The sequence below is a fragment of the Ambystoma mexicanum genome, chromosome 3p (assembly GCF_040938575.1).
Source record: "Ambystoma mexicanum isolate Mex_15411 chromosome 3p, UKY_AmexF1_1, whole genome shotgun sequence".
Taxonomy (NCBI): domain Eukaryota; kingdom Metazoa; phylum Chordata; class Amphibia; order Caudata; family Ambystomatidae; genus Ambystoma; species Ambystoma mexicanum.
This window is the reverse complement of record NC_090925.1, coordinates 356,007,648-356,029,700: the sequence shown is the minus strand read 5'-3', so window position 1 is coordinate 356,029,700 and position 22,053 is coordinate 356,007,648. Positions and strand designations below refer to the sequence as shown.

General features: G+C 47.0%; 1 protein-coding gene across 1 annotated transcript in view; it reads left to right on the top strand.

Moving 5' to 3' along the window:
- The window catches only part of PDRG1 (p53 and DNA damage regulated 1), a 117,242-nt gene that overhangs the window by 89,326 nt on the left and 5,863 nt on the right, over positions 1-22,053 (top strand). The window contains exon 4 of the mRNA XM_069651007.1: positions 1,083-1,163. Within this exon, the coding sequence (XP_069507108.1) occupies positions 1,083-1,163 (81 nt within the window). The remainder of the gene's footprint in view (positions 1-1,082; positions 1,164-22,053) is intronic.

The following is a 22,053-nucleotide window of genomic DNA, read 5'->3' as shown; positions in this document are numbered from 1 at the left end:
CGGAAGCACCTCAAGACCTTCCTTTTTGTTTCTGCCTTTGCCCCCCTCTCCCCTGCTGATCTGTTTCTCTCCCAGCTCTGTGCACCCAGCCACCCTCTGTCCTCCGGGCCCAGGTACCTGCTCGCCCTGCCGCCATCCTGCACTAGTTCCAGGCCACCACTTCCACTGAGGGCTGTATCTGTACGCATAGTTCCCCCTCCCCCTTTCTTTCCTTTCTGAACATATCGGACATACCCTGTCTGCTGCCTTTAAACCCAGCACTTCCCCCGTGCTGGCTTCACTACCACTGCTTATTGCCTTTTTAATTTATTTATCGGTTTCTCCTCTGCTCTGCACTTTTCACTTCTCCCCCTTTCCATGCACCTTTCCCCTTACCGTCCACTTGCACGTTTTCAATGTCACTGGGCCTAGTAAGATAGTTGTTTTTTCTTCCATGTTCCCCTCCCTTGCCTCGTCGCGCTCTGAAACACTTGTGTATGAGAGTGATATAAATAAAATATCAAACCCATTAAGTAATACATATTGTCCAAAGTCTTTCTACTTTAACCGGGCCTACTACCAGAGGCTGAACAATATCCTGGTCTAGTTGGGCAGGACGCTGTTACTTTGCGGTCCCGATTTATTTCCCGGTGATCTGGCCACAAAAGGCTGGTTTGAGGTGGTGTGCAATACTGCTTGCAATTGGCAGAATGAGCTTGGATGAAATACTGACCATAGGCATGTGGAGATTACGAACTGAGGTAAGAGTACAGGCTTGACAGTTTGATGTAATTGCTAGATTCTGGTGGGATGTTTAACACAGAGTCCGTGTTCTGTCCTGCAGGATTAAGCCCGAGTAACTGAACTATCACTGCAGCACACTTGTCAGGTCCTAGGTGGGTGTTCCGTATTACATTTCCCATTTTACTATGAGAGAACTTGGACAGATGTGCTCAATTCCTAGTTTGATTTGGAGTACTCTGAATGGCTGATTTTCTTTCTTTTTTTTTCTTTCAACCATCTCTGTTCTTGTAGACCTGGTACCCAGCTTGTTGGCCATATCTTGTTCAGCATTGTATCCTTTGTCTTACTCTCTCTCTCAGATCAGAAGCAGTTGGATGAAGAAATAAGCAAACTGCGGAAACAGTTAAAAGTAAAGGTGAACAGCCTTTATGAGGCACAGGGTAAGTTGGCATGGTCTCAGGCACCTGTCCGGTTGACTCGTGCTAGGAAGTAGTCTGATGGGCAAAGTTGATGAGAATTGAGAATTACCTGACACACACCTGCTTTCTCCGTTCATCCATTCCCAGTTGTGTTTTGGCTTGGAGGCAAGATAAGAACGAACACAAAGGCTTTGTTTGAGCTGGGTAAAACCCTGCAGGCATCAACTTCTCCACCCCCCCCCCCCAGTAAGAACCCTGTACCCGATTCAAGCCTCAAATTAAAGCAATTATAAAAACGAGTCCCGAGGGTATACAGTGATTTTATCGAAAACCTTTTATTCGAGGCATTTTTTTACCAAAGCTAATTTACTCAACAAATACCAATAAAAAAAAAAATATATATATATGTTTCTGTTATGATGTTGTCTGCATAGAGATGCCTCTTAATGTACAGGTGCTAGATGAAATGGAATGTTCAATGCCTCAAGTTCTGGTGAGGTCACAGAGTGTTTATTTACTTGCTTGCGCTGCAATGTTTTAAGTTGTGGCAGTTGGAGATTACTTGTTGGGCAAGGGAGACTCTGCATGTTGCTGGGGGTCTTCTCACCATTTATCTTAATAAAGACTTTTACTTTAAAGTCTTACCTGTGGTCTCTACCATCTCTGCAACAATGTCCTCTTTTACACAAAACTCCTTCACGGTGATCTCTGCTCTCTACTCATGACCTCTCTTCACAGTGGCAGTTCTGTCCTTATTCCAAACCTGACCACCAGTCACACGTACTGCCCCTTTTAGCACAGCAACCACCCTGACCGGGTCTGAGTATAGTAAATCACCCGTCTTTTTTACTACACCCTTTCTTATCCTTACCCAATCTCCACACTCCACACGCAACTCCTTTCCACCTCTTCTCTCATTCTCACGCATGACCCATTCACTTTTCTTCTTCCTCAAAACCTTTCTCACCTCATCTACAACAATCTGACTCCCTGCTCCTCCCCAACCACTGAGGTCACGCCATTGAGAAAGGTTTCCGACCCCTCATGAGTTCAAATGGACATTAACCAGTCGTTGCATGGGGCGCCATACGCAAAGCCCACATCCTATTCTGGATAGCAACCAACTTGTCGAAACCACACTCTTCTCCCATGCGGATACTCTCCATCACGCATCTGTTCAATCTTTCGACCACTGCATTAGTTTCTGGATGATACAGAGATGATCTTTTATGCTTCACACCACACTTCTTCAAGTAAGTGGAAAAATATTCACCTGTAAATTGAGTACCATTATCAGTGAGGACGCTTTCCGGAAGTCCCTCGCTAGCAAATATCTCCGGCAGCACATTTACCATACTTCCTCCTGAGATCTCCCTCACAATTTTGAAGTCCACCCATCTAGAAAATACATCAACCACCAAAACTACGAACCTTCCACGACCATACCCTATGTCCACTGGTCCCAAAATGTCCATGGCAACCTCACTCCAAATCTTGTACGGAACACCCACATCAATCAAAGGTTGCTTCCTGGCTTCGATCCCTTTACCACTTCTGATGCACAAATGACACTCACTCAAACGGTTTTCAACTTCTTTGTCAAAACCCGGCCACCAATAGTCTGACCTCAACACCCCCTTGGTTTTAGTAATACCTATAGGGCCACTATGAGCAAGATCAATGATTCTACTGCGAATACCAACAGGAGCTACAGCTCTCTCCCATCTGAACAATATGTCATTCACAACTGATAATTCATTTTTCACTTCCCAATATGGCCTTTCTCCTTCTGTTAACTCTGACTTGTTAGGCCAAACCGTGGCTATCACATATGATATCACTCTGTTAATTACCTCATCTTTTTTCATCTCATCTATCCATTCTTGCTTGGACACAATTCCCTCTGTGGTCACAATCACCATTTCCATTTCTTCTACCTCCAATTCTTCCTGAGATGCAACTCTTACCCTCGACAAATTGTCAGCGAGAATGTTTTCTTTCCCAGGTATCACCTCTATAACAAAATTGTGGGTCTGCATCCTGGTCACCCAACCAGCTACTCTGCGTGAGACCTTATCAAGACCCTTCGTCTCAAAAATAACTTTCAAAGGTTTGTGATTCGTCCGGAGCATAAACTCCACACCCCACACAATTTCTGAATTTCTCAACTGCCCAGTAGCATGCCAGAGCCTCCTTCTCAAGAACAGAATATCGCATTTCTGCTCCTTTCAAACCCCGTGACACATGAGCTATCACCTTTTCAGAACCATCCTCTTGCTTCTGAGAAAGAACGGCCCCAAGACCACACTCACTGGCATCCACAGTGATGATGGATAACCTTCCTGTGTCAAAACATCCCAATGGTTTAGCCATGTCTATCTCTTTTTTGATTCCCATCAACTCTAGATCACACTCCTTGTTCCATATGAAATCTGCACCCTTTCTGAGGATCTTCCTCATTTCTACTACCTTGGAGGCATAGTTCTTTACAAATTTTTGGTAAAATTCAGTCACTCCCAAAAACGAACGCAGTTCACCTTTGCTAGTTGGTCTTTAATTTCCTTAATGGAGTTAACTATGCTCTCCTTGGGTTTCACTCCCTTATGACACCTCATGGCCTAAATAATCCACCTTGGACACAGCAACACTACACTTCTCCTCCCTTAATGTAATTCCTCTCTCCTCAAAAATTTTCAGAACCTTATTCAGGTTTCTGTCATGCTCATGTTGCGTTTCGCCACACACCAGTACATCGTCCTGAAAACAAAACACTCCCTTCACACATCTAAGCAGACGATCCATGATCTTTTGAAACACCGAAGAGGCTGACGCCAATCCAAAAGGCATTCTTCTGAACTGAAAGACACCCTCATGGGTTATAAAAGCCGTAACTTTCCTGCACCCTTCTTCCAACTCAATTTGGTGATACGCAGATGCCATGTCTAGTTTCGAGAACACCTTGCCTCGACCAAATAAAGTTAACATCTCACTCATGTTTGGCAAAGGATGCCTATCAACCATCACACACTTTTTAAGTTCACGCATGTCTACACACGACCTCCGATCACCCGAGCTCTTCTTAACTACTACAACCGGGGATACCCACTCAACTCCTCCAGCTCTTTCAATGACGCCCATATGTAACAACTTCTTTATCTCATTCTTAACTCCTTCCCTTAATGACAAAGGCCCGGGTCTGAGTTTCGCAACAACATGCAAACTATTCTTCTTCAAAATTATCTGGTGTTGAAAACCCTTCACTCTGCCCAAACTCACTTCAAACACTTTACAATGTTCCAGCACATACTTGCTACGACTCATGCTGTGTGATGATACGTGGAGTACTTGTTCAACTTGATTTGGATCTAAGCGGATGGCTACATTTTTCTGCTCCCTCCACCCTAGTAAGGATTGACCTTTCTTGGTTATGTATACTTTACCTCTACATTTTCGTCCTTTAAATTCAAAATTGCTCCAAGCATAACCCAACAACTCAATCCTATCCTGATTATACCCTCCAGGGTTTACATCCGGCTCAAGTAATTCATTTAGCACACCCTTCATTTCCTTCTCAAACACGTTCCTGGATACTAATGTAATCTTTGATCCAGAATCACCCAATATTTTCACTTTGTGACCATTCACATACAACTCTGCATATGGACGTTTGCAGTCGTCCTCATTTTCACCAGTAGCGATGACATTAACAGTATTGACTATAACATTCTGCACTGGAATCTTCACTTCTTCTTCTGATGATCCTGCATCATCTTCTTCCTCGTTCACGTATAATACCTTCTTTTGACTGAATTGTCCAAATTGGAAATTCTTACAACAGTTTGCAAAATGCCCCCTTCTTTTGCACTTCGCAAGTGGCTCTGCAGCCCGGACAAATGATGGACGATGCAAAATGAGTGCCACTCGCGCACCTGAAACAGAGTTTCTCATCGCCTTTCACAGTTCTCTGTGGCTGGTCGAAATTCCTTTTCTCTTCCATTACACCTCGATTTCTCTGCTTATTCTTTCCCTTTCTCTTCCCTTTTGCATCCACTACATTTAGAATTTCGGGCTTGCTTTCCTTTGGTTCACTTATCTCATTCTTAGACAATTTGGCGACACATGTCAACGAATATTCTACACGCTTTGCAAGCTCTAATACTTCATCCAAGTTGGGATCATCCCTTAACCACAATTCTTCTCGAATTTTATTAGATTTACAGTGTGTCATGAATTGGTTGCGGATGTGTTCATCGAATGCTTCCTGAAACCTACACGATAATGCCAGGTGTCGTAACGCCGTCACATATTCTTCGACAGACTCACCATGGGCTTGCATTCGCATGCGGAAATTATAGCGTTCCAATATCGTGCGAGTTTTAGGGTTAAAATGCTTGTCCAACTTCAATAGAGCCAGATCAAATTCATTCATGTCATCACCGCTCCCATCTCCCACTGGCTGGGGAAGGGTCTCATATATTCTCTGTCCTTCATACCCTAGGAAATGTAACAGCAGTGATCATTTCCTTTCACTAGAATATGAGGTTCCTCCAGCCGCCTTCATGTAATGCAAGAATCCTTTGCGCCATTGGGCCCATAATATTTTCGCCGGGCCTGGGATTGGCATGAATATGGAAGGGCCAGCTATTCCGGGTAAACCTGCCATGCTTGCAGTAAATTATCTCCCTCGGCTTGTTCGTCCAAGTCAGAAGCTGGAATGGAGTCTTTTTAAAACAGGCTCAATCGCGTGCAAAGTTTCCTTTTCTCCTTCAGTTCGCACCAGGGTTGCTCCTATGCAGACACTGGTAGAGCTAGCACCTTTGTCTTTGCTCCAACATGCGGTGATGGCACTTGAGATAATTTCGAACACCAGCTCCCAAATAGCAGATCCTTGGTTTGTTCACCTGCGTCTCCATCTTCCTCGGCTTATTCGCCTGCGTCTGTGCTTTTATCTTTTGGCCTTCACCCCTTCTTCTCTTCCTTCCTCGCCTCTCCCTTTCCCCCCCCCTTTTTTTTTCAGCACACCCACCTCTCGATGTATGTGCCTTCCAGTCCTGTACTCTCTTCGCCTCGTCAGCACTCGGCAATCTTCAGTAGACAGTTTCTCCACCTGCAGCATGCAACATAAGCACAGCGTTCCTGTTTTCCATGGGCACCTACTACCGACAATATGGTAATGCTCTTCCTCGCCTCGTCTGTGTTTCCCTCGCCGGCACGCCGCGTTGCTTTCCTTTCCAGGTGGGCCGTGACGAAGAGGAGTGGCTTCACACGGACGGTGCAGACTGTCTCAGCGTTTCGGTGCACGGGGAAACAGGTGGACGGCTCAAATGGTTGGGACGGGACAGCGCACACACTACAGGGTAGGGGAGGCCCTCAGCGGCCGGCACAGCGGCGCAGGACTTACTTGGGGTTTTGAAGAGAAAGCTTGATCTGGAGTTCAACGGCGGCCGCTACAACGCCAAGGGACACGGCGGAGCGGCCAATCTGTGCCACAAAGGCACCAGGAAACGAAGCTTCCTTCCCTCGGCAGCCGCTACCATGCTTGGAGCAGGAGCGTAACAGCGCGACTGCGATGGGGACGCTGCCAGGGGTCTTCGGATCACCCAGGAAATCCCATCCTCGTCGCCATTGTTGCAGAGATGGTAGAGACCACAGATAAGACTTTAAAGTAAGAGTCTTTATTAAGATAACTGGTGAGAAGAGCCCCAGCAACATGCAGAGTCTCCCTTGCCCAACAAGTAATCTCCAACTGCCACAACTTAGAACATCGCAGCGCAAACAAGTAAATAAACACTCTGTGACCTCACCGGAACTTGAGGCATTGAACATTCTATTTCATCTAGCACCTGTACATTAAGAGGCATCTCTATGCAGGCAACATCATAACAGTTTCCCTATGTTTTTAACCACCCCCACCCCCACACCCTCTCCACACCTGTGTTAACCCTTTACAGCCTATGGCTGCCTATGGCTGTAAAGGGTTAAAACAGGTGGGGAGAGGGTTGGGGGGAGTTAAGAACATAGGGAAAATGGGGTCTTGGTGAATATTTTGATGATTTTGTGTCTGTAAAAAATGCCTCTAATAAAAAGTATTCAGTAAAGTCACATACAACTGTCCCAGATTAGCAAATCTTTCTTTTCTGCAGTTGCCCCCTTTGACAGTCTATGCTCAAAAGCAGCCACCTGTATCATTAGGTCCGATCACTTGCTAAAGTGGGTTAGGACTGTCTTTCCAGTGTCTTGTGATAACTCTTGTTGCATAATCGCCTCTATTTCTCCTGTTGGTTGGACACATTTAAATGGTAGCTGCGAACGCCCATGAGTGCAAGGCCCTTAGTCATCCAAGGAGATGAAGAGCACCAAAGAAATTATCCTACAAACCTTCCTCCAAAATGTCACTATTTTAGGCTAGCCCCACATGAGCTGTGTAAAGGTCCCTTTCTGAGGGCAACTTCTCCAGCAAGAAGGGAGGCTCCTATTTATGTTTTAGCGAGCACAATGGGGTGCTAGTATGCTGTTTGGATAATGCTATATCACCACTGTAGTGGTCTTAAAGTGCCTAAACCTCGTCCATATGGACGATCTGTGACCCCCCCCCCCCCTAGGGTGTAAGCCGAGACCCTGTGGGGTGAAAAGGTGAGTGGGAGATTGTTTTGTTCTCTGACTTTCTCCCTCTTTGCAGACATAGGTCACAAAAAGGGAGCGAGAGAAAATAAGGTTGCGTGGTAGCGATTGCTGTGATGTAGACCAAGACGGCCCTGAAAAGAGTAGGGAACGGTCCATACTGGATGGTGAATCACCTTGTCAGTTAGTGCTTCAATGTGTTGGCTTTATTTTAAATCATGTTATGGATGTGTGAAAGGCTTCAGGTGTGCTCAAGAATTCATGAGTTGTGGGGGCTTACAACCAGTATTCATAACGTCTTCCTTTTATGAGAAGTCCTCAATACTGAGCCTGCTGACAGAGGTGTCAAGGTGAGGCGTTGGCTGTGTGCTGAATGAAAGTTGGGAGAAAACAAGAGTAATATGGCAAAGAATCTCCCCAACACGGAGCCATACCAGGATAGCAACCCCTGGAAGGAAGAAAGAGTGTGACAATTTAATAGAGTTCCCTAACCTTATCCTTTGCTATAGGGGACCATCAGACATTAAAATGAGCATAGTGCTGTACTGTGCAGTGTTGGAGACAACCGGAAACGTAAAAGTGAATAATAGTCCTCCTCTATTTCACCAGTTGCAAACTGTTTGTAGCAACATCAATGTAAATAAGTGTTCAAAATGAGATGACGGTTGGATGCATACTTGGAAAAGTCCCCTAGGTGTCCTAACGTTTAAGATGTAGCAAGCAGGGAGGAACGAAGTCTAGTAATTATGCAAGTACAGACTAACAAAGGAAAAAACGAATCACTTGCGTCCTTAGTTGTTACTGTGTGATCAATTGTCTTAAAAATCAAAGTTAATTCATCTAAGGCTGTATTTACACGGGCAGCGAGATTGCTCTATATTTAGTTGTAGTGTGAACTACATAGACCGTGAATAGTTATTGTGTTCCCCATGCAGAAAATACATGAGAAACCGAAGATAGAAATGTTGTTTCAGGGGCAACGTGCTCGCCTTGGAAGCAAGACGACACGGAGCACCACAGGTTCGATCTACAGGTTCGCGCTTAGAAACCTCTGGTTATTAAGCGTATTATAAATAACCTATCCTATCAAGCAAGATGCAGCTATTAGCCACGTAAGATACAGGCATTCAATATGTTGCAATTTCTGGCTCTAAGTATTAAACATTAATCAATCATCATAGCAGGGCTGGGTTTAAACAGGAAGAAATAAATGTGAGATGAAACCAGATTTCAACATTGAGTGCACTGGTGTGTGTATGGCCCTACTTTTTGCATCTAGGTAGCGCTGTTGTATCAGGTGTGAGGTAGAGTTAGTGAAGTTTGCATAGAACTGTATTTAAATAAGAAAAGGCTTAGATGTTGCCAACAGGTCGTGCAACTCGAGTACATGAGTTCAATTATCATGTTCCTGATGGATGTGATCAGATCAAACTCGCTTTATAATCATCAATATGGGAGTTAAGAAAATAACTGCAATGTTGTATAGGCTTGGCAGAGTGTTGTAGTTCTCTCGGGTAGAGGCAACACTGTTGCAACCCAACCTCCAAGAGAGACTCCAGTGTCCTTTATTGTTAACGTTACGTGTTTAAGGTGTAGTCTCTTATGCTATAAAAAAAACAGTATTAAAATCACTACTCTATATCAAGATTTCATATTCCCTCTTGTTTGGGTAGCTGCCATTCTGCAAACCTTTTTGTTTTAAGGGAACATTCTCTCGATCCAACTGAAATCCAGTCCGTAGGCTTGATATCACCTAGTCTGGGTTCAGGGGTGCAGCACTACGATTACAATTCTGACTTTCTGTGTTGATCTTTTTTTGCTAACCAGGGAAAGGGGGGAGTTTCTCTAGTCAGGCTATGTTGAACTTTTAGCTGCATTCAGCGCTGCTCATTTCAGACTAATATATTTCTGGAGCTTGTGGATCTGCTTGGATCACATTCTCTGCGTAGTCTGAAATCTAGTGGAAGTTGCAGAGTATTAAAATATTTGTTTTCAAAACAGGGCATGTTAGTAATACTATCCCTAGTGTGACGTGTACTGTACCCATGGTCCTTCATGCGTCGAAGTCCCTCAGATTGTTTTTTTCCGCCATCGAAATCGGTCGCAAATGCAGAGTTCTCTTCCAGGCTGATGCCTTTAATTAGTTGAAAGTTTAATTGTAGACTTTCTATTCTTTGTTTGCTTTGCTGCTGTTCGACTGCTTTGAACGAACAACCTCATTGTTGTCATTGACGACTGACTGATCAACCAGGGCCTCTAAGGCACATTATAGTAGGGAGGTGGGCAGTTCTTCATAATGACCTCTTTAGAGAATGCATATTCTGTCATCTCCTTCCCCTTTTTCTTGCCAATCTGCCCTTATAACGAAGAATGATCAGAACTTGCTTTAAATTTTGCCCTACATGCCACCGAAAATTACTGTGGAAAGACACGCACCAAGTGTGCAATCAATGTCTCACAAGGGATCAGCCTGAACAAGTTTGTAAAGCCTTAAAGGATCGGCGGACCAAACGCTGGGATGCTCATGCCATGCAGGCCGAGGCCTCCATCGAGGTGACGGAAGACTACAGCAATTGCAGTATCAGGGTAATGAGTGATGCAGAAGGCGAGCAGGGTTCGCCGGAACCCCATGTGTGGGCCCCCCGGCTCCAAGAAGCAGGCTGGCAGCTCTGTGATGGAGAAGACACCTGGTGTCAGGGCACACACAAGCACAAAGACATGAAGAACATACCCCACGGCCGACTCTCTACGGTTCCATCAAGTGTCGAAGCCCACGCGGTGTCCAAGGTAAAAGCCTCAGGTTCCTCACTGTCCTCTGGGCGTACACCTCACGACAGGCCACCGAAACCAAACGTCGGATCGAACACTGCACATAAGAAGTCCTTCCTTTTGCCTGCCAAAGGACAGGTGGCGAAAGGCGTTTCGGCATCCCCAAAAAAACACCAAAAATGCAGGAGCTAATTAAGACACACATCAGTGCTTCCCTACTTAAAGCAAGGTCACAGAAAAAAAGTCCTTTAGACTCTTGGGGGCTATGCACCACAAAGATCAAACTGCCCTGGCCACCCCTATCATGTCTGGCTTCCCGCCTTCATGCGACTATACACCTGAAAAGGGCAATAAAATCTTAAGGCGGATGTCAAGTTCTTTAGACTTTATGCACCGACCCCCAGACCATCTGTCAACCCTTAAAGATGCCTCACAACCTGGGGCCTCAGCACAGCAGCCCCCTGCCAAAATGTCTGGTCTTGAGCCACAGCCTAGCACCTCTGCTCTAGGCACCCGAGCCTCGACCTACCAAGACCCTCTCAGGACTTGTATTATGACGACCCCTTAGGGTCACACAACCGAGGGTCTCAGGGGGACCTTTATAGTCCATAACAAGACCAATCTTATGATGACATTTACATGATCCAGTTGACAGACCACTAGGTAGTAGATTTGCCTGTTGACAGCCAACTAAGGTGGCACAGCACTTTAATATCGAAACTCAGGAGGCACTGACTTTATGGAAGACATTCAGGGGGGTGGGGTCTGCCACCAAGTTTATTCCGCACAAAGACACATCCAGCCATCCCTACTGGTGCCCAGTCTCACAAGGGTGGTCAACCCCAGAATAGAGAAACTTTTCAGACTGGCGCCCACTGACCTACCCCTGTATATTAGGGGTCAGCTTAAACCAGATTCCATAGTGGTCACCGCCACCAGAAAGAGGGCAGGCACTCCCCTGGCGTCGGCAGAGGCCCCGTCAGACAAGGAAAGCAAAATATTCATACTTTTGGAAGAAAGGTCGCTTTCTCTGCAGCATACCAGACCTGGATTGCCAACAACACTGTGCTTTTGGCTAGTTATGAGTGCCACGAGTGGGATGACCTGGAACGCCAAATCGAAGCTGTCCCAGAGCACCTAAAGGCTCAATTGTTATCTCAGAAGGCAAGCCGATATCAAACTGCATCCTGAAAAATAACCTTGATGCAGCAGACCATGCAGGACATGTCATAGCAGAGGGTACACTCGTCAAGTGCCACGGCTGGCTCAGACAATTGGGGGTTTAAGTTGGAGAACCATGCAACCCTCTTAAAGGTACCAGTGGAGCCAAATGTGTCATTCAGGAAGGCTGTCGTAGACACCCTTAAGAGTGCTAAGGACACTCTCAGATTCCTGGAACATTTGACTAACGAACCCTATGTTCAACGGGGCTCCTCAAACTCTAGGAGGTTTCGGGGTCAGGGTCCTCGTCGTGGGGCCAATCGCAGGGTCAAGGTTCCGCTCCCAGATTTTCAAAGAGGAAATAAAATGGGCAGAACCTCACCTAAGGAGGCTCTACTCGTCCCACAGTGACACACCACTTCAGGTCCCCTCCCTGCCACTCCATTCGGAGGGTGAATTTCACACTTCACCTACGCATGGGAGGGGATAACATCGGACAAGTGGGTGTGGTCCATCGTGGCAGGCGGGTCTTGTATCAAGCTGGTACAAAAACCACGCTACCACCTGCCAAGAAACAGGCCCTCAGTGGGGGAGGGACAGAGTTACTATCAGTATGGCATTCCAAAGTTAGGCAAGAGTAGCCCAGGCTAATATGGAAAAATGGGGCGGGGGGTGTTGGGATCCTGGCTGGCTCTACACTACAGTTACCAGAATTACCTGCTACCACATCCTGGAACTTACCAGAGGGAGTCAACCCTGAACACCTGAATCCAATCTGCCTCCCTGAAGATGCTGTGAGGCATGAAAGCGCACTAGGGGGAGAACATCTTTGGACTGTTTGAGTTTACTGCAGCTGGGACCCAGAGTAGTGTCGTAGTCTCTCTCTCTCTCTCTCTCTCTCTCTCTCCCCGTCCCCCACCCCCTCCCTCACTCACACACACTTACTTTGTTTTTGAAACTCGAAATGGGATGTCGACAGGGCGTGCCAGTAATACTACTAGTGTGACATCTACTGTACCCATGGTGCTTCACATGTTGAGGCCCCTCAGATTGTTTTTTTTACTGCCATCATAGTCGGACGCATATCGCAGAGTTCCTTCTTGGCTGTTACCATTTATTTAGAAAGTTTAACTATAGTATTTCCTGTCTATCGCGAGATCTTCGGCGACGGCTTCGAGGATGAATTACTATCGTCGGACTACAACAGCCCGTCTCAATGATCCTTTGTCATAGGCTCAGAAGGCCTCTGCCCTCACAATAGGGAGAGTGTGGGGCACTTCATACGTTGGTCTCGTTATGAGAATGCATATTCCCCTTTACTCCCACATATTTTACCAGACTGCCACCCCATACATAATGGATAATACAACTTTTAAGTTTTGCCCTTCTTGTAATACAAAATTCCCCTGGAAAGACTTGTGCTGTGTGTGCAATATTTCTCCCCAGTTATCATGCCGATGGACAGTGCAAGTCGTGCAAACTGTTCAGGCCTAAAACATTCAAGGACCGTAAAACCAAACGCTGGGCCCACCACGCCATGCAGGCCGAGGCGGACGTCGAGGGAGCCTCCAGCGATGGCAGCAACAATGTCTACAGTGACACCGAGGGCGATCGGGATCCATCGGATACCCGCGTGCAAGCCCCTGACCCCAACAGGCAGGCTGGCGGTTCTGCTACGGGGACGACACCTGGCGGCACTAGTACAACCAAGTCTCGCCACACAAAGCACACCTCCCACGGCCGAAAGTCAACCACACCGCCGACCGAAAGGCCACACACGGCGGCGAGGAGGTGGTCTGAAATTTCCCTGTCCTCTGGGCCATCGTGATCATCACACGGCAGGCCCCTGAAACAGATGGTAGAATCAGTTTCCGGCTAAACCCACAAAATCCTAAAATGCCGACGACCGGGCATCGAAAGACACGTCAAGGGCCTTTAAAAAAGTACACCAAGCTTGGACATGAGCGAGTTCATCTAAAAACACGTTCCAGGTACCCTGTTGAAGGGCCGTCTGTTGAAAAATCTTGTCTTTGACATCCGAGGGAGAGGGCACTCTTTCAGGGCTATGCACCATAAGAGAACCCCTGCTCGAGAGCCACCATCTACACCCTCCTTCTGTTTTGCCAAGTTCCTTACAATGGGCAAAAGAACAATTTGATAAAGTCATGATGTGGATGGCTCCTTTTATTAATTTCTTTGACGACCACCCTACGGTCCTACAAAACCTTCAGGGTACCCCACAAAGCAGGGCAGTAGCTACTCAAAGCAGGGCAGCAGCCACCCAGCCTTCCGCCAAAAAAGCCCACCCAGACTTCCAACTTGCATCAGGACTTGGGGCAGGATGCTTACTATTACGCCATGCAAGACTCCCAGGACCCTGGCACTTATACAGACCCAGACGACCAAGGGGACACGGTGGATGCGGACCAATATTATGATGAGGATGGATGACATAAACAGTCATCAGATCATACAGACCCACCGGAGGCATACCCACCAGTAGATAACCAATTACAATATAATGACCTGCTCCTGAAGGCAGCAGAGTACTTCAAGATAGACACACAAACACAAGCCGATAAAGACTTTGTGGAAGACATCCTAGGGGATAGAAAATCAGCAACCCAACTCCTGCTGCAGTCGGTGCAGAGACGCATCCAGCCCTCTCTGCTCAAACCCAATTTAACACGGGCAGTCAACCCGCGCATGGGGAAAGTATTCAGGCCAACCACCTTAAAACCTTTATACATTAGGGGGCAGTTAAAGCCTGACTCTTTAGTGGTGACAATTACAAGAAAGAGCGGGAACCCCTCTGGCATCTTCCGAAGCCCCTCCGGATAAGGAGAATAAGAAAATGTACACTTTTAGAAGAAATTTGGCCTTCTCAACAGCTTACCAAACTTTCATTGCTAATAACACAACGCTATTAGCCAGTTACAGCTGTCACGAGTGGGATGAGATCGCCAAAGAATAGGTCTCAGGAGCCCCTCAAAACACAGCTGTCGCACACCATCGCAGAGGGGAAACAAATAGCCAACTGCATCCTCAAAAACAACTTGGATGCAGTGGACAATGCAGGAAGAATTGTGGCAGAAGGCACATTAATTAAACACCAGATGTGGCTACGACAATCAGCCTTCAAGCTCCAAACACAGGCAACCCTTCTTAACATGCCCATAGAACCCAACGCTTTTTTGGCAAAGCAGTGGAGGAAGCTCTTAAAAGCCCACAAGGGGAATATGACCCCCCTCAAATCATTAGGGCAGCTCACCAACAAACCATTTGGACAAAGAGGGGGTTATAGCTCTCGCCGTTTTAGAGGTTGGAAGTCTCAACGAGCATCAAGTTATAATCAAGGGGGCCAAATCTCATCCTGGGGTTTGTCACAGGGACAGTCGTCACAACGGAGGGGGGGAGGTTTCAAAGAGGCCAAAGAAAGTCTCGAAGTAGGGGCAGATCCTCGTCCTCCTTTAGAAGTGGCTCAACAGCCCCTAAACAATGACCACTCGCTACAGGTTCCCTCCAATGCCACTCCAGTAGGTTGTATTTCACACTTTACCCACGCATGGGAGGGAATCACTTCGGACAAGTGGGTACTTTCCACTGTGGCGGGCGGTAATTGCATAGAGCTGATCCTACAACCACCCGCCAAGACAAAGAACACCTCCCAGGAAGAACAACGTATCCTGTTGGAAGAGGTAAAGGCACTGCTCCTAGAATTAGTCCCGGCAAACCAAGTAAACGAGGGAATTTATTCAATGTACTGCCTTGTGCCAAAAAAAGAGTTAATGATGCGCCCTGTCCTAAACCTGTGCCCTGCAAACATCTATGTCAAGCCACAGAAATTCTGCATGACAATGCTACAGGAAGTAATCCCTCTGCTGAAGCAGGGGGACTACATGGCAACATTGGATATGAAAGATGCATACTTTCATATGTCAATGTTCCCAGCGCACAGAGGATTCTCGCCACTCAAAATAGCGAACCAACGCTACCAATTCAAAGAGCTACCCTTCAGCCTAGCCTCCACTCCATGATATTGACCAAGGTAGTGGCAGTGCATCTACACAGGGAATCGATCCCAGTGTACCCTTATGTGAATGACTGGCTGATTACAGGGGAGAACCCGTCAAATTTGCAAGCAAAATACCCAAGGAACAATCAATCTCCTGTTCCAATTGGGTTTCTCAATCCACGAGAAAAAATCAAGTCTCGTACCAGGCAAGACCAAACAGTTCTTAGGAGCTGTCATAAAGACAGAAGAGGGTCTAGTCTTTCTATCAAACGAAAGAGTGCAAAACATACTGCTGCAAATACCTTCATATCTAGCCGGTCGCCAAATAACCGTACGCAAAGCAATGCGCTTGCTCGGGATGATGGCATCATGCATTTACCTGGTCCCACACGCATGGCTGTGCATGTGCCCAATGCAAGAGTTGTTGGCAAAACAGTGGTCTCAGGCAAGTGGTCAATGGGATGATCTAGTGGTATGTTCGCCAACCCAAGTACAAGCTCTGCGCTGGTGGACAAAGGAAAACCTGTTAGAGGGAAAGAACTTTCACAACCCTTCAGTGCAAGAGGTTGTCACAATAAACTCATCACTCACCGAGTGGGGAGCCCATTACCTTCATAACACAGCACGTGGTCTGCAGACGCACATCACAGCCCAGAATCACATAAGCCTTCTGGAACTACTAGCAGTGCTCAAAGTACTGCAAGCCTTCGAAGTACCCCCGTCAGGTCAGACCGTACAAATATTCACCGACAGCACTACTGACATGTTTTACATAAACAAGCGGGGGGCCACACACTCTCCAAGTCTGTCCAGGCTAGCACAAACAATTTGGAAGTGGACACTCAAGTGGTGCATGTTTCTAACATCGCAACATGTTCCAGGGGAACTCAATTCTCTAGCAGACTCACTAAGCAGAGATCCTCTACCAGAAAAGCACGAATGGCAGTTCGACAGAGATATTGTAGACAGGCTCTACGCACAATGGGGCCACCCCCCTCTAGACTTGTTTGCAACAAAACGAAACATGCAATGCCCAGATTTGCATTCAGGTTTCCCCAACACGATTCCAAGGGGAACGCTCTGTGGATGAACTGGTCAGGGAAATTTGCCTACGCCTCCGCCCCCCCGCCTCACCACCTCCGATGAGCAAAGTGGTAAGCAAGATGCACAAGGAACAAGTGACACTAATCCTAGTTGCTCCTATGTGGGCAAGACAACCTTGGTTTCCACATCTGCGCAAACTGGAGATGTGCGAGCCAATCAATCTCCCGTGCCCCTTCAACATGCTTACAAACCATGGGGCGACAACATTACACCCTTAACCTCAGTCTATGAACTTGGCAGCTTGGCCCCTGAAGTCATGGAATTTTGCCATTTGAATCTACCTCAAAGGTGTATGGACATCCTCATTGAGGCACATAAACCAAACTGTAGAAACTGTTACTTTAACAAGGGGGAAAAAATTAGTAACATGGTGCCAGTCAAAACAAATACAACTGATAGAATGTACGCCATTACACGCTTCACTTACTAGACTTGGGCTAGTATTTAACTCAAAGTTCCCCTGGCGGCTCTATCCGCATACACCATTTCTCAAAGTAAGGTGTCCTGGTGGAAAATCCCCGTCATTAAGGTGTTCATGGAATGAGTAAAAAGACTCCACCCTCCCATTGCAAAACTGCTTCCAGGGTGGGACGTAAATGTAGTACTTGCAAAGCTCATAGGACCCCCCCTGACCCCCACCCCCTTTTTGAGCCTATGCACAAGTCCAGGCTTAAACACCTCACATTTAAAACAGCTTTTCTGGTGGCTATCTCCTCCATAAGAAGAGTCAGTGAAGTACAAGCTTTGTCGGTGCAAACCCCTTTCTTTATCCACAAAGACAAATTGGTATTAAAAACGCACCCTAGGTTTTCACCCAAGTTCATTTCTAAGTTATATGTCAATCAGTCCAGCAAACTACCAGCTGTCTTTCAAAATCCATCAAGCTCAGCTGAGGAAAAAATAAACACACTAGATGTAAGGAGGGCGGTCCTACTACGTAAACAAGACGAGACCGCTAAGGAAAAATAGACCAACTGTTTGCCTCCATAGCTCCAGGCAGGGAAGGAAAAGGCAAAGAAGGCAAAAACGCCATCTCCAGATGGATAATTGGATGCATACAGCTCTGCTACGCTCTGTCAAATAAAACTGTCTTTCACACCAAGGGCTCACTCTATCAGGGGTACAGGAGCTACTTTGGCCTTTATCGCAAAAGTCCAGCTGGACGCCATTTGCAAAGCTCTATCCACACCTTTACTCAGCACTACTGCATTGACACTCACTCTTAAGCACATTCCCGGTTGGGACAAGCAGTGCTAAAACATCTATTTGCCGCCGTACCTTCTCACAACCCACCACCTTCTCCAAACACTGCTTGCTAATCTATGCATAGCATGTGATCTAAGCAGATTTCACAAGCCTCAGAAGGGATACACTACTCACTGTAATCGTATTTCTGATGCGTGTATCTGCTTAGATTCACATGCGCCTACCCTGTGGAGTAGAAGGTGCACAGGTGTTTTCTGGGCTTCATCTGTTCTGAATCTGCTTTACTACACCTGTACTCGCGCTGCACTTCGTGCAACCTCATGTTATGTTATGTTACTTTGCATTTATATAGCGCCTTATATACCATTGGTATGGTCTGAAGGCGCTGGTGGGTTGAACGCCCCTGGGAACCGAAGTTCAGGTCAGTAGAGAGTCAAAGGTACGCGTGAGCACCGGGTATGTGTGCAGCTGGTGCGGTATTCATGTAATAGCTGCTTCTTAGCGGTAGGTGTGGTGGTTGAGAGGTCAAGAGTATATGTTCGGTCTGGCAGGATTTATCCAGACCGATTGTGGCTGCGTTAGGCCTGAGGAGAACGCCTGGCTGGGGGGGTGAGTAACCAGCAGTGTTTAGTTAGTGATGGGGAGTATGAGGCAGATGTTGGTATGAGAACAGTTATACCGAATGGTATCATAGTATCTCTGTGTTCTAGTTGAGTGGTGGTGTAAAGAAGAGAGTAAGCGTGGTGATGTGAGATGGTGGGTTATATGCTCATCGGACGTTCCATGCATTCCAAACCATTCCATGTCAATCGTGCAATTCTACGCACTCCAGTCCGCTCCACCGCACTCCAGTCCGCTCCACGGAAGAAAGATCCTACCAATTGCTTCAGAAACAATGTGAGGGACCTAGACGTGTGAAACACCATGCGTACAGTAGACGTCAGACTAGGCATAGTATTGCTGGCACACCCCGTCGACGCCCCTTTTCGAGTTTCAAAAACAAAAACTGTAATATTCTGCAGCTATCACTAGATCTTGGCCTTTGCATAGCATGTGAATCTTCAGCAGATGCAAGCATCATAAATAAGATTACGATGAGTAATGTATTATGTGCATTTCTGAAGGTTGTGGAATCTGCTTAGATCACATGCTATGCAAAGGCTGCAGAGTATTACAATTGTTTTCGAAACTCTACTATATCCATGGTGCTTCATGTGTTGAGGTCCCTCAGATTGTTTTTTCCACCATCATTGTCGGACACTGAAAGCGGAGTTCCTTCTGGCCATCGCCATTTTTATTAATAATTATAGAGCTAGTTACTCTTACTGTCCCTTTCTTAGCCGTTCCCCTACAAGACATTTGGCGATGGCTTCGAGGGCTACCTTCGTCGACTGCAGAACTCGCCTCAACAAAAGTTTCAGACGGCTTTGGAAAGCTGCTCTGGGCATCACAGTAGGGAGGGGGGGTGGGTAATTTCTTAGTTTCCCTAAGAGAATGTATATTTCCCATTTTACCCTCTTTATTCGCCAAGCTGCCTTCCTCTTTCAAAATGGAGAATACACCTTTTAAATTTTGTCCATCTTGTAATCGAAAATTTCCCTCAAATGACTTGCACCAGGTGTGCAATCTTCGTCTTCCAAGGAACCAACCATAACAAAGGCCACTGCAAATCTTGCAAGCTCTTCAAGCACAAGACTTTAAAGGACTGAAAGGCGAAGCGCTGGACCCGCCATGCCATGCTGGCTGAGGCCGCCATGGATGTTGAGTGTGCCTCCAGTGAAGGCAGCATCAGCGTCTTTAGTGACGACGACGGTGACTGGGATCCGTCAAATGCCCGTGTGAAAGCCCCCAATCAGGTAGGTCGGCGGCTCCGCTACGGGGACGACACCCGGTGGCACTGGCACGGGCAAACATACCCAGATTAAGCACACAACCAATGGCCACAAGTCGACTTCAAAGCCGACCAGGAGGCCACATATGGCGTCATGGGGGAGGTTAGACAGTTCCCGGTCCTGGGCAATCGCCTCACGAAAGGCCCGCAAAATCAACAGCAAAGTCATTTTCTGACGCTGTGTCCAAACCGTCCAAGACCACACATGCAGACGACCAAGCGTCGTAAGGTGCGTCGATGGCTCGCACGCATGCCGATACATGACAGCCGAAAGACGCGTTTAAGTACCCTCAAAGCTCAAATGTCTGTGCTCTTCAAAAAAACACATCCCAGAAACCTCGCTAAGGGGTCGGTCCTCAAAACAGAAGGAAGCCTCTAGTTCAATGACTATGACACAGGGGGGGAGGAACCATTTCAGGGGCTGAGGCACAAGAAACACCCTGCACCTGAAACAACACCCACCTCTCCTTCCTCATCTGTTGTCCCATCTCCTATTATCGCAAGTTCATCCCAGTGGTCTGCAGAGGAAATAGGGTCATGAGACGCATGTCTTCATTGGCTAACTTCTTTGACAGCCACCCAGAAGTTTTAGAAAATCTTCAGGGCACTCCTCCAGCTAGTGGGGCTGCACTTTCACAATCCCCTACAAAAAGAGCCCATGCAGACACTGTACAAGCAGCCACCCCCTCAGCAAGACCCAGGGCAGCTTTCCTACTACGACCCCACTAAAAGCTTCAGGATACTGGAACATACGCGGACACCGAGGATCAAGGGGACATGGGGGATGTAGACCAATTTTATGACGATGAAGACCTCTGTCATACAGTGGCCGGATCATGCCGACCCACCAGTGGCAGACTCACTGGTCGACAATCAAATCCACTATAATGATATGCTCCTAAAGGCAGCTGAACATTTCCAAATAGAACACGGGAAACCCAAATAGACAAAGGCCCTCATTCCAAGATTGGAGGTAGCCATGGCGCTATTTGCGCCATGGCTGCCTCCAATACCGGGTCCGGCACCGGTCTGGTTGAATGGGGACTTACCGGGTCATTCCAACCCTGGAGGACCCGGTAAGTCCCCATTCAACCAACCATTCCCCATTCCCATTTGAGCCCCAATAGGGCTCAATGGGAATGGGGAAGGCGCCAATAACGGGCCCGCGAATAGCAGGCACGTTATTAGCGCCCTGGTCACTTAGCGGGACCCGTAAAGGATGCGTGGTCAGACCACACGTCCTTTGCGGTTCCCGCTAAGGGACCTCGGAATTGGGCGGTAAGGGATTACCGGCACCGGTCTCCTTACCGGTGCCCGGTATCCCTTACCGCCCAACTCATAATGACCCCCCAAAGACTTTGTGGAAGACAAAACATCTGCAACCCAATTTATTCCTATTCTCCAGTCTGTACAGAGGTGAATACAACCCTCTTTGTTAACCCCAAACTTAATAAGGGTGGTGTACCCGCATATTGAAAAGGTCTTCTGACCAGCTCCCTCAGACCCCCTCTACATCAGGGGTCAATTAAAATTAGACTCATTGGTTGTTACAACCACGAGAAAAAGAGCGGGAACACATCTAGCCTTGTAAGAGGTGCCCCAGACAAAGAAAGTAAAAAGATCTATGCTTTCGGTAGAAAAGTCGCCACCTCAGCAGCCTACCAGGCAAGGATTGCCAATAACATCACCTTACTCGCCAGCTACAACTGCCATAAGTGGGAAGAAGTAGCCAAGCTAATGGCATCAGCCCCAGAGCCCCTTAAATCTTAACTCTCTCTCGCCGTGAAAGAAGGGAAAGCTGTTGCTAACTGCATTCTCAAAAATAATTTGGATGTAGCTGATAATGTGGGGAGGATAATAGCTGGAGGCATGCTTCTCAAACACCATGCATGGCTACACCAGTCTGGCTTTAAACTCGAGACACAGGCTACTCTTCTCAATATGCTGATAGAACCAAATGTCTTGTTGGGCAAAGCAGTGGAAGAGGCCCTCAAAAGTGCCAAAGAAGAGTACAACGCCTTAAAGTCACTGGGCCAACGAACTTACCAATAAACCCTCAGGTCAGAGAGGGGCTATCATTTTCATCGCTTTAGGGGACAAAATTCTCAAAGGGGGTCTGGGTACAACCAGGGTCAGAGCTCATC